The sequence below is a fragment of the Oncorhynchus tshawytscha genome, unplaced genomic scaffold (genome assembly GCF_018296145.1).
Source record: "Oncorhynchus tshawytscha isolate Ot180627B unplaced genomic scaffold, Otsh_v2.0 Un_contig_16377_pilon_pilon, whole genome shotgun sequence".
NCBI lineage: Eukaryota > Metazoa > Chordata > Actinopteri > Salmoniformes > Salmonidae > Oncorhynchus > Oncorhynchus tshawytscha.
In genome coordinates this window covers 1-14,000 of record NW_024608935.1, presented here as the reverse complement: position 1 = coordinate 14,000, position 14,000 = coordinate 1, and the positions used below count along the sequence as shown (strand labels likewise).

General features: G+C 45.5%; 1 protein-coding gene across 1 annotated transcript; it reads right to left on the bottom strand.

Annotated features, from left to right (window-relative positions):
• Positions 1 to 270: 270 nt before the first annotated feature.
• Positions 271 to 13,944, bottom strand: atp2c1 (ATPase secretory pathway Ca2+ transporting 1; the record flags this gene model as incomplete). Its single annotated transcript, XM_042313875.1, is given in 17 exon segments — positions 271 to 2,513; positions 2,954 to 3,095; positions 3,231 to 3,326; positions 4,109 to 4,256; positions 4,736 to 4,852; positions 4,959 to 5,027; positions 5,155 to 5,321; positions 5,728 to 5,778; positions 7,972 to 8,069; positions 8,302 to 8,472; positions 8,589 to 8,745; positions 8,916 to 9,020; positions 12,283 to 12,372; positions 12,566 to 12,661; positions 12,855 to 12,952; positions 13,074 to 13,198; positions 13,878 to 13,944. Coding segments are annotated over 17 exon segments (1,931 nt in total), but the record flags the coding sequence as incomplete, so codon positions are not given.
• Between the last annotated feature and the right edge of the window lie 56 nt (positions 13,945 to 14,000).

Sequence of the window (14,000 nt, the reverse complement as noted above, 5' to 3'; positions counted from 1 at the left end):
TGGAAATATTTTATAATCTAAATGAAAAATAACATTTAAACCAGCTGTTGTTGAGAATTATTGGGTATACACATTAAAGCCTCTCTCTGCTTTGGCAGTATATTTTATATAGAAATCTTAAACTGAAAAAAACAAACAGATAGTAATTTTTAGCTCAATCTGAGCAAAAATTAGATTATCAGAATCGGTGTCAGTGACACTGAAAACATGACACAAACCCTCCACCCAGTTAAAACACACTTCAAATATATATATATATACACACACACATTTTCATTAATGTACAGATTTATTCTCATACCAACACAACAGAGTACTGTCTTCAGCTGTGCAACACACACAACAAATCATAAATAAAAAATTAAAATAATTGTAGCTGATTTGGCCTGTCAAATGGACCAAAGCAGAGAGTATAACCTCTTGTAAAATAAAGAACATGTCTAATAGAAAGAGCTGGCGATGTTAGCCTGTACCCGCTAGGTGCTGCGGTAGGTAGAGGACTTCTGTTGCCATCCATAGCACAGACAAAAACTCATTTGGAAAGCAACATCAATGAATTAGCTCCCGGTCCTAAAAATGCTGAAACAACTCCATCTCCTGGTTCATAAAGAAATAAACCTGGAATGGGTATGACTCAAATAACCCATTATCAACTGAACCTGTCTTTATAAACCTGGGAATTCAATTATATTTAATGTAAATGATTATCAAAACAAGCTTGTTAATTGAGTGATTCTGCATTGTGAAATAAAACCCAGGTATGTCTAGCTGTACCAAAACAAGGCCTCGGAGGCTTCTGGAAAGAGCATGAAGAGAAAAATGTGCTTAAAATGGCCACTTTTGACCCAAGACACAAGCAAAATGTATATGAACAGTGCATGTACAGTAAATGGTTGTCATGGAGATAAATATTTGCACTTAATTTACAGTGTGTAAAATAGAGGCAGAATATTAAAAGGCCCATTGCGGCTGTTTTTTTATCTCAATATCAAATCATTTCTGGGTAACAAATAAGTACCTTAAAGTGACCTTCTTCAATCAAAAAGCAGTCAAAAACAAACTAAAATAGCTTCTTAGCAAGAGGAATTTCCTCAAGCAAAAATGTTGCTATGACTGTCTAGGAGTGGCTGAGTGGGGAGGGGAAAACTGAAAACCAGCTATTATTGGCATGTCATCAGGCAGGCCAAAACTCCATTCCACCAAAACAGGCTGGCATTTTTCAAACAGCTCTTACACTAAAATGGCATTATCATCATTTCACAGTACTATTCCAACCTCATAGTGTGAAAATACATATAAAACACAGGAAAAATAACATTTTTGACAGCACTGGACCAAATACCTCTGTGCCTTTCATTCAAGGCAAACAGTTCATTCCCTAAATTGAAAAAATAATGTAGGTTTGATACAGGGCAAGTGAAAGATTTTGGGGAGGCAGACCGTGGCTGGGAGGGTGGGGACTGGGATAGAATTAACTGTATAGTACTGCTTGATCACTGGGAAAATAAACTGCTGATTGATGGTCCAAAACACAGAATGTCTCCAGGGGCAACTAAATAGATAGCCAGAGTGATATTAAATGAACCGCCAAATGAAGGCCATCAGCCCTAATATGTGAGAAAAACCAAACTTATCTTCTGAAGAAAATGTATTATATTCATCCACCAAAATAACACGGTTTAGTGGTCAACTCTTCCTAAAGTCTATACCAAAACAAAACAAAAGTATGCTCACAATTATCAATCCTAAATTGGTTTGAAGTTGATGGTGAGATTGCTACTAGCATGAAACGCTGGAATGCATGAAAGTAACATCTCTATACTTCTACAAAGCTATGGTTAGCTACCTGCACTTGAAGCAAGGTGATGACGAATAAGAACAGTTACAAAATTCCATTTATGTTCATGAACCCCAAGACATGAATAGTTGCTCTACAAACAATTATGCTGTCCTTAATTGGTCTTAAAACCTAGACGTGAGTAGTTGATCTACGAGCAGTAACATTGTCCTCTCAGATCACGACACCATAGACATGAATAGTTGCCACATGAACAACAGTTACAATGTCTCATAAATAAATCCCCTCCTGAGTTCCTGGAGGATGGTACAGTCTGAAAGCAGCACGCCAATGCTTCTCGCAGGGGAGAGGTGGAGGGCAGGGGGGCACTGTAAGGTTGAGATCCTCCTCGCCCACTTCCAATCCATGACTGAACAGTGAATACCAGCGAGGGACAGCAACTGTTTGAGTTCTCTCTCCAGTCCCTGTGTTCCGACCAAATAACCATTGCATCCCATCTACATGTACCCCCCACCCACAAACAACCCAGCCCCGCCCCCTCCTCTCCCCCATCTTCTCTGTCACACAGAACGCAATGTGCGTCATACATCGTGGAAGGAGTCTTCTTCAGCCACTGTGGTTCTCCTCTCCCTCACCGCTCTCCACCTCTCCACCCACTTTATGGCCTCAGAGACCATGCAGACAGAGGACGTGAGGCCCACCAGGAACAGCAGGTCTGGAAGGGAAGAAGAAATGGACTGTTACTATAGCACATATAAACCATCACCTCCATCACTAACAGACCAGGGTCCGTCTCAGAACAGGAGAGCTGATGTAGAGATCAGCCCCCCCCGTCCATTCATTACGGCGGCAGGAAGCCGAGGTTAGAGCATTGGGCCAGTAACCGAAAGGTCGCTGGTTTGAATACCGTGAAAAGTATGTCGCTGTGCCCTTGAGCAAGGCACTTAACTAATTTGCTCCCAGGGGCGCTGTACAATGGTTTCCATTTCACACTCGTGTGTAACAGGACAAATATAAGCATCCTCGAAATGATTGGGATCTAAAAAGGCTAAACTGATCCTAGACCAGAACTCCTATTCTGAGATGCTTTATGAATACAGGCCCTGAAAGCTTAGGTTTAATCTTTAGCTCAGTGGGCTAACATGTATTTCTTACCAAAGATGCTGAGGCTCTCTGTCTGGAAGACACTCTGCAGTGGAGGGAAGTAGATGACCGCCAGCTGGCCCATGATGGAACCCAGCACCGCGTAGCAGAACATCTTGTTACTGCACAGGCCCATCTCATGGACCATACGAGTCTGACAGAGAGATAGCGAGAGAGATAGAGAAACAGAGACCGTCATCATGAATCAACAATAGATCCTAGGTGACATGTTTCTGCCCACTAATCTCTCAGATCCTTCATCCTGTACAGGGCACAGCAGTGCACCCACCTGTGAGCGTGAGCTGAGGGCGTTGAACATGTCGAAGAACACAAAACAGGTGAAGGTCATGGTGGTGTCTCTGGGAGTGATCAGATTGTCCTGCAGCTGAGAGGAGGAGAAACAAACACATTGATGGAAATAGAAGTCAACTGATACAGGAAATAGGTGGGGATTGGCTTCGATTCACTATTAAATGTGATCAGTGTGTTTTATTTTTTGGGTTCACACATTTATTAATCTGAAAACACACGTTCCACATCAAAAGTAAATCAGCAGACCGCGTCATTACAGTACACAGCAGACCGCGTCATTACAGTACACAGCAGACCGCGTCATTACAGTACACAGCAGACGTCACAATACTAGTGATTGTAACAGGCCAGTCATAATACTAGTGATTGTAACAGGCCAGTCATAATACTAGTGATTGTAACAGGCCAGTCATAATACTAGTGATTGTAACAGGCCAGTCATAATACTAGTGATTGTAACAGGCCAGTCATAATACTAGTGATTGTAACAGGCCAGTCATAATACTAGTGATTGTAACAGGCCAGTAATAATAATACTGATTGTAACAGGCCAGTAATAATAATACTGATTGTAACAGGCCAGTAATAATAATACTGATTGTAACAGGCCAGTAATAATAATACTGATTGTAACAGGCCAGTAATAATAATACTGATTGTAACAGGCCAGTCATAATAATACTGATTGTAACAGGCCAGTCATAATACTGATTGTAACAGGCCAGTCATAATACTGATTGTAACAGGCCAGTCATAATACTGATTGTAACAGGCCAGTCATAATACTGATTTGATAGAAGTTTGATCATGCTTCCCTGAATGATGAAGAACACTACTATGATTATAACTACTTGCCTCTCTCCAGAAGACGAACAGGGTGCCGCATACGATGACGAGTGCCGACACCAGCACCTTGACTAACAGACTGCGTGTGAGGATGCTGTCCCGCACATTCCTCGGAGGCTTCCGTATGACATCCTTATCCACTGGCTCCACTCCCAGACTGAGGATGACAGAGGATTACATGGATTTCCATCTACGGTAATTACCACAAACTATTTTTACACAAAGGATCAGTAATTGTTACTTTAAATCTGGTAGATTTAAATATGAAAGCAGCACGTAGCCTAGCGGTTCGAGATTTGGGCCAGTAAGTGAAAGCTCGCTAGTTTGAGTTCCCAAGCTGACAAGGTGAAGAAAAAAAAAAATCTGTTGATGTGCCCTAATTGCTCCAGGGTTACCGTTGATAATGGCTGACCCTGGCCGTGACCCCACTCTCCGAGGGTTGGGATATGCAAAAAATACATTTCCATTTCACACAAATGCGTATAATACACACTTGTACATGTGTGAAACAGGACAGATATAAATCACCCACCAAATTCTTAAATTCTTATTATTATATAAAATCTTGTGAAACTGAGAGCAGACCATTTTCATGACAAAAGAATACAGTTCCCATAATGCTTTGTGTAGTCTCACCTCTGAGCGGGAGGTCCGTCCATGATGATGTTGATCCACAGGATCTGCATGGCGTTCAGAGGGTTGGGGAAGTTCATCAGCGTTGCCAGGGAGATGAGGGTGAGCGCTGCAATGCTCCTAGGAAACACAATAATGCCAATTTAATAATATTTACAAGAAAGTGGCCCATGTAGCATTGTTTCAAGGAATCTCTTTATCAAAAAGGTAGCTCTCCATCACTCACGTGCTTAGCTGGAAGCGGACAAAGTTTCTAATGTTGTTGTAAATGCCTTTCCCTTCCTCGATGGCAGACCTAGGACGAAACAGAATGACAGAAATATTAACTCGTTTTGCTAAAGACATTTCTAGAAATCATGATGGCTTTGAAGACCAAAATAATGAACAAACTGGGTAACAGTTACTGCAAACTGTTTCCTCACAAGATGGTCTGGAAGTCATCATCCACTAGGATCATGTCTGCTGCCTCTTTACAAACGTCAGTGCCAGTCTGGCCCATGGCAACGCCGATGTCTGCTGCTTTCAGCGCTACGGCATCATTCACACCATCACCCGTCATCGCCACCACAGCACCAATGTTCTGGAGAGACTGGAATGAGAGGGAGCGAGCAGTCAACCCTTGTAATAAATCCACATTATAGTCATGAATTAAACTCCTGGAAGAACACAACAGTTTTTAGTTAATGAATTGAGTTCCCTGATCTTGGTTGAACTCATTCCTTTAGATTAAAGGGATCTGAAATGATGGAGTGTATTTTCTAATAATTGTGTGATTTTCATTTTCTTCACTAGCACTCGCAACACTAGCGACTGGAAAACCACCAGGTATACCGGAGACACTTCCCCGTGGCTGAATGTCACAAATTGAGGCGGGAGTTTCTAGACACTTCCCAGGGCTTTGGAGCCACATGCTGCCAGGCCAGGCTCTGCCTACGCAGAACGGGCATTCACACATCATCTCATGCCAGCTGGCTGACACTTGGCTGGGTTCTCACCTTGACTATCTTCAGCTTGTGTCTGGGGCTGGCCCGGTAGAACACCACGATCTGGAGGAGGCAGAGACATCACCCTGTTAACCCAGCCCTGTTAGACATCACCCTGTTCACCCAGCCTTGTTAGACATCACCCTGTTCACCCAGCCCTGTTAGACATCACCCTGTTCACCCAGCCCTGTTAGACATCACCCAGCCCTGTTAGACATCACCCTGTTCACCCAGCCCTGTTAGACATCACCCAGCCCTGTTAGACATCACCCTGTTCACCCAGCCCTGTTAGACATCACCCTGTTCACCCAGCCCTGTTAGACATCACCCTGTTCACCCAGCCCTGTTAGACATCCCCCTGTTCACCCAGCCCTGTTAGACATCCCCCTGTTCACCCAGCCCTGTTAGACATCACCCTGTTCACCCAGCCCTGTTAGACATCACCCAGCCCTGTTAGACATCACCCTGTTCACCCAGCCCTGTTAGACATCACCGTGTTCACCCAGCCCTGTTAGACATCCCCCTGTTCACCCAGCCCTGTTAGACATCTCCCTGTTCACCCAGCCCTGTTAGACATCTCCCTGTTCACCCAGCCCTGTTAGACATCACCCTGTTCACCCAGCCTTGTTAGACATCACCCTGTTCACCCAGCCCTGTTAGACATCACCCAGCCCTGTTAGACATCACCCTGTTCACCCAGCCCTGTTAGACATCACCCAGCCCTGTTAGACATCACCCTGTTCACCCAGCCCTGTTAGACATCACCCTGTTCACCCAGCCCTGTTAGACATCACCCTGTTCACCCAGCCCTGTTAGACATCCCCCTGTTCACCCAGCCCTGTTAGACATCCCCCTGTTCACCCAGCCCTGTTAGACATCACCCTGTTCACCCAGCCCTGTTAGACATCACCCAGCCCTGTTAGACATCACCCTGTTCACCCAGCCCTGTTAGACATCACCGTGTTCACCCAGCCCTGTTAGACATCCCCCTGTTCACCCAGCCCTGTTAGACATCTCCCTGTTCACCCAGCCCTGTTAGACATCTCCCTGTTCACCCAGCCCTGTTAGACATCACCCTGTTCACCCAGCCTTGTTAGACATCACCCTGTTCACCCAGCCCTGTTAGACATCACCCTGTTCACCCAGCCCTGTTAGACATCACCCTGTTCACCCAGCCCTGTTAGACATCACCCTGTTCACCCAGCCCTGTTAGACATCACCCAGCCCTGTTAGACATCACCCTGTTCACCCAGCCCTGTTAGACATCACCCAGCCCTGTTAGACATCACCCTGTTCACCCAGCCCTGTTAGACATCACCCAGCCCTGTTAGACATCACCCTGTTCACCCAGCCCTGTTAGACATCCCCCTGTTCACCCAGCCCTGTTAGACATCCCCCTGTTCACCCAGCCCTGTTAGACATCCCCCTGTTCACCCAGCCCTGTTAGACATCCCCCTGTTCACCCAGCCCTGTTAGACATCACCCTGTTCACCCAGCCCTGTTAGACATCACCCAGCCCTGTTAGACATCACCCTGTTCACCCAGCCCTGTTAGACATCACCCAGCCCTGTTAGACATCACCCTGTTCACCCAGCCCTGTTAGACATCACCCTGTTCACCCAGCCCTGTTAGACATCACCCTGTTCACCCAGCCCTGTTAGACATCTCCCTGTTCACCCAGCCCTGTTAGACATCACCCTGTTCACCCAGCCCTGTTAGACATCACCCTGTTCACCCAGCCCTGTTAGACATCACCCTGTTCACCCAGCCCTGTTAGACATCACCCTGTTCACCCAGCCCTGTTAGACATCACCCTGTTCACCCAGCCCTGTTAGACATCACCCTGTTCACCCAGCCCTGTTAGACATCACCCTGTTCACCCAGCCCTGTTAGACATCACCCTGTTCACCCAGCCCTGTTAGACATCACCCTGTTCACCCAGCCCTGTTAGACATCACCCTGTTCACCCAGCCCTGTGTTTGAGTGTTTTACAGCTTGATAAGGATGATGTTCACATTTAATAAAAGCTCTGACGAAGGCCAAGAGGGCGACATGTAAGCTTTAACACAACTAAGTGATATCAGCAAGAGCAGCGTGTGGGTTTCTCTGTTCCTTGATGTGAACATAATGAAGATATTCAATTCAAATCCAACAACTTAATTTGTCCACTTAGGACAATTACTATGTGAAGACGGTACACTCTGTACTATTTAAAGAATAAGGATTGTGAGCCTGCGTGTGTTGATATGTTCCTACCCTGGGCACCATCTGAGACAGCTGTTGGAGGTCCATCTGGTCCACCTCCTCTCCAGACAGAGACTGGGAGCCCTTGGTGTAGATTCCCAGACGGCCCGCTGAGGACACACAAGGACACACACGCCCGGTCAGATATTGCATCCCCATTTCATCATACGTTTTTGCAAAAAATGTATCTCGGAGGTTGCAAGAGGGAGATTACAAGTTACAAGTGGGGGGAAATTACAAAAGGGAGATTACAGATTACAAGAGAGAGATTACTAAAAGGGAGATTACAAGTTACAAGAGGGACAGAGAGATGAAGATAGAGAGGAAAAAAGTGCGCCTCACCTATGGACACAGCGGTCTCCTGGGAGTCTCCAGTGATCATCTTGATGGCCACTCCTGAGCTGATGAGCGTGCCCACAGCCTCTTTGACCCCTGACCTGGGCGGATCGATGATGCCCACCAGGCCCAGGAACGACAGGTTGCCCATTTCCGAACCCGACGCAAAAGCCAGAACTGCACCGGAAAACAAGACATAAGATTACATTGTTGTTACTTTAGCGACCCCGAAGGAGATAAAAAAAGGTGGGGCTTTACTTGGAATCGGGCCAATGACACCAACCCCCCTTTACCTCTGAGGCCTGAGGAGCCCATGTAACTCTTCTGCTGCTGGTAGAGCTCCCTCTGCTGGTGGTTGAGAGGTAGTGTTGCACCTTTGCTGTGGTAGTAGCTACAGAATCGGATGACCTGCTCGTAAGCCCCCTTCATGTAATACACACCTGGCTGGTCCTGAGGTAACACATCATCAAGGACAGAAAACACCACGACACATTCATCACACTGAACCGCGTCTGACAACACTACTACAGATAGAATGGCTCTTCGCTGTGTCCATGTTACGTAGAAGAGACAGTGAATGTGGAAAGGAGTAAGGGTGTTGGCGCTCTGGACTGACTGACCTGCTGAGTGCGGTGGACACAGCGGACGGCCATCCACTTCTGTTCTGAACTGAAAGGGTTTTCCTCCAGACGTACATACTCCTGCTGCTGCCCTTCTAGACCCATCTGCAGGGAACATACGTTGGTGACCGGCTTCTGTTCATCTTTGTGTGTGTGTGTGTGTGTGTGTGTGTGTGTGTGTGTGCCAGAAAGAGTGAGCGTGTGATAGTTTCTCCCTCTGGGGACTGGTTAGTTTTCTAGTCACACCTGTAGGAGTGTGCATTCTCGTTGGTGACACACAGTCATCGAACCGAGTCTGGAAGTATCTCACCCACATACATATGCACACACACGTTTCCATCTCCAATTGTAATTATGACGGCGTTGTCAAGTCCCACACTGTCACCAAGGCAGTCGCTCCCACAGGGCATGAGACTTGGTCCCGCTAGTCTAATGCTTTTGTCTGTGATACTGTGTTAATAAACTGAGGGCGTCTCACAGACACACATATTTATTTAACTAGGCAAGTCAGTTAAGAACAAATTCTTATTTACAATGACGGCCTACCGGAAGGTAAAAGGCCTCCTGCGGGGACGGGGGCTGGGATTAAAAATAAAGGACAAAACATACGTCACGACAAGAGAGACACCACAGCATATAACCCCTGTGTGTTAATAATCTGAAGGGCTCTCACAGACAAACATATAACCCCTGTGTGTTAATAATCTGAAGGGCTCTCACAGACACACATATAACCCCTGTGTGTTAATAATCTGAAGGGCTCTCCCAGACACACATATCACCCCTGTGTGTTAATAATCTGAAGGGCTCTCACAGACACACATATAACCCCTGTGTGTTAATAATCTGAAGGGGTCACAGACACACATATAACCCCTGTGTGTTAATAATCTGAAGGGCTCTCACAGACACACATATAACCCCTGTGTGTTAATAATCCGAAGGGCTCTCCCAGAGACACATATAACCCCTGTGTGTTAATAATCTGAAGGGGTCACAGACACACATATAACCCCTGTGTGTTAATAATCTGAAGGGCTCTCACAGACACACATATAACCCCAGTGTGTTAATAATCTGAAGGGGTCACAGACACACATATAACCCCTGTGTGTTAATAATCTGAAGGGCTCTCACAGACACACATATAACCCGTGTGTTAATAATCTGAAGGGGTCACAGACACACATATAACCCCTGTGTGTTAATAATCTGAAGGGGTCACAGACAAACATATAACCCCTGTGTGTTAATAATCTGAAGGGGTCCCAGACAAACATATAACCCCTGTGTGTTAATAATCTGAAGGCCTCTCACAGAGACACACATATAAACCCTGTGTGTTAATAATCTGAAGGGCTCTCACAGACACACAACGCTTGTGTGTTAATAATCTGAGGGCCTCTCACAGACACACATATAAACCCTGTGTGTTAATAATCTGAAGGGCTCTCACAGACACACATAACGCTTGTGTGTTAATAATCTGAAGGGCTCTCACAGACACACATAACGCTTGTGTGTTAATAATCTGAAGGGCTCTCACAGACACACATAACGCTTGTGTGTTAATAATCTGAAGGGCTCTCACAGACACACATAACGCTTGTGTGTTAATAATCTGAAGGCCTCTCACAGAGACACACATATAAACCCTGTGTGTTAATAATCTGAAGGGCTCTCACAGACACACATAACGCTTGTGTGTGTGCTTACTGTTTTGTGGCCAGGGTGCTAACGGCGTCAGATAGCAATGTAATGTGTATATACATGTACAGTGGGGCAAAAACATATTTAGTCAGCCACCAATTGTGCAAGTTCTCCCACTTAAAAAGATGAGGCCTGTAATTTTCATCATAGGTACACTTCAACTATGACAGACAAAATGAGAAGAAAAAAATCCAGAAAATCACATTGTAGGATTTTTAATGAATTTATTTGCAAATTATGCTGGAAAATAAGTATTTGGTCACCTACAAACAAGCAAGATTTCTGGCTCTCACAGACCTGTAACTTCTTTAAGATGCTCTTCTGTCCTCCACTCGTTACCTGTATTAATGGCACCTGTTTGAACTTGTTATCAGTATAAAAGACACCTGTCCACAACCTCAAACAGCCACACTCCAAACTCCACTATGGCCAAGACCAAAGAGCTGTCAAAGGACACCAGAAACAAAATTGTAGACCTGCACCAGGCTGGGAAGACGGAATCTGCAATAGGTAAGCAGCTTGGTTTGAAGAAATCAACTGGGGGAGCAATTATTAGGAAATGGAAGACATACAAGACCACTGATAATCTCCCTCAATCTGGGGCTCCATGCAAGATCTCACCCCGTGGGGTCAAAATGATCACAAGAACAGTGAGCAAAAATCCCAGAACCACACGGGGGGACCTAGTGAATGACCTGCAGAGAGCTGGGACCAAAGTAACAAAGCCTACCATCAGTAACACACTACGCCACCAGGGACTCAAATCCTGCAGTGCCAGACGTGTCCCCCTGCTTAAGCCAGTACATGTCCAGGCCCGTCTGAAGTTTGCTAGAGAGCATTTGGATGATCCAGAAGAAGATTGGGAGAATGTCATATGGTCAGATGAAACCAAAATATAACTTTTTGGTAAAAACTAAACTCATCGTGTTTGGAGGACAAAGAATGCTGAGTTGCATCCAAAGAACACCATACCTACTGTGAAGCATGGGGGTGGAAACATCATGCTTTGGGGCTGTTTTTCTGCAAAGGGACCAGGACGACTGATCAATGTAAAGGAAAGAATGAATGGGGCCATGTATCGTGAGATTTTGAGTGAAAACCTCCTTCCATCAGCAAGGGCATTGAAGATGAAACGTGGCTGGGTCTTTCAGCATGACAATGATCCCAAACACACCGCCCGGGCAACGAAGGAGTGGCTTCGTAAGAAGCATTTCAAGGTCCTGGAGTGGCCTAGCTAATCTCCAGATCTCAACCCCATAGAAAATCTTTGGAGGGAGTTGAAAGGCCGTGTTGCCCAGCAACAGCCCCAAAACATCACTGCTCTAGAGGAGATCTGCATGGAGGAATGGGCCAAAATACCAGCAACAGCGTGTGAAAACCTTGTGAAGACTAACAGAAAACGTTTGACCTAATTGAGATAAACTTTTGTTATTGACCAAATACTTATTTTCCACCATAATTTGCAAATAAATTCATTCAAAATCCTACAATGTGATTTTCTGGATTTTTTTTCTCTCATTTTGTCTGCCATAGTTGAAGTGTACCTATGATGAAAACTACAGGCCTCATCTTTTAAGGGGGAGAACTTGCACAATGGGTGCCTGACTAAATACTTTTTTGCCCCACTGTATGTATGTATGTATGTATGTATGTGTACCTTCATGGCCAGGGCGATGAGGGCCCCCTCAGTGGGGCGTCCCATCAGGGTGTTGTTCCTGATGACAGCGTCATTACATATGCAACCAGCCTATCAGAGAGCAGAAGGACAGGTGGTTATGACATCAGATGCTAGCCCAGATCCTTTACCCATGCCGTCATAGAGGGACAGTTCACCACATGTTCTGTGTCTCTCCAGCGGTATTAAATGAGTGCAGACCAAGTTGTCACTTCAGAGTATTGAGATTTACCCCAATGACCACGTATCTGTCCCAGTTTCTCACCTCTACAATCTTGCTGACGGAGGTGTTTGAGAAGCCGTGGATCTCCTCCCCGTGCAGTAACACCTCCCCGGCTCCGTTGTAACCCACGCCTGTCACCTGGCAGAGAGGACAACATGGAGGACACAGCAAAACAATGAAGATCAACAAACATCCCCCCAAAATATGTAAACCTTCATTTCACAAGATAAATTGACTGTGAACACATTCTGATTTACGGTAAGGACCTTGCCAGATGACTAAATAACAGTCCTAAACTAGGCAGGAGGAACTAGCCTCACACACAGTGTACCTCAACATGAAGTGCATCGGCGGTGAACAGGTGAGTGACGGTCATCTCGTTCTTGGTCAGAGTCCCCGTCTTGTCTGAGCAGATGACGTTGCAGCAGCCTGGATGATGGAGGAAGTGATGGGGTCAAATTAAACTAGACACACACACACACAAACACAAACACACCAAACTGAGTGTTAAAGGCAGAGCTCGGCTCATTTCACCTCCGCCAGACCCTACCAAGTGTCTCCACGATGGGCAGCTTCTTGATAATTGCCCTCTTCTTGACCATCCTCATCACTCCGAGGGCCAAGGTGACCGTCACCACGATGGGTAGACCCTCGGGGATGGCTGCCACCGCCAGGCTGGGGTAAGAGGGGAGGAAGAGGGAGGAGACGAGAGCGGAAAACAGTTAAGTCTTTACTCGAAGAGAGTGCACAGTGTGTACATTGGCATTCCTACCAACTTTATTCACAACACCTCACTTCACCTTCCAGGTGTGAGAAAATAACACTTTCACTGTAATGTAAATACAGGTTAAGAAGGTTAGCTGCTCACCCCGAGGTACTGACGGTGCAAAGAAGAGATATGGAACGATAAAATCTCTGATCTCTTGATAAAATCACTTGTCTTGCTAAAATCACCACAATGACGTGACCCCAATTGTGTGGCTGTATTACATTGTTTTCTTTACTTAAAAAAATAACAAAATGCACTGACATGACAGGAAGTGTAATCTTAACCCTTACACTACTGCGCTCACCTCCGTAACCAGGCACATGACAACAACCATCAAATCCCCCATTACTCTCTGCTAACCTACTCAGATGTCACACTGAATAAATTAGTGTTATCAAAAGATCTTTCACATGGCATTCTGCCCTGGGGAACACTAAACATACCTTGTTGTTGGATGAGACGTCTATGGTAGAGAATATGCCCATATATTGGGATATGTTGACAATGACAGAAACAACGGCAGCACATCTTTTATACAAAGCACTGTACTATTTGCATATATGGAATAAACAAATTGGGGCTCACCTGACACCGATGGTGAACATGTCTAATAAGCGTTTCCCCTGGAGCCAACCAACCAGCATGATCACCCCTGAAACCCACGGCAACACTCATTAGTGGTGGTTAGCCATGTACTGGCTGGGAGCA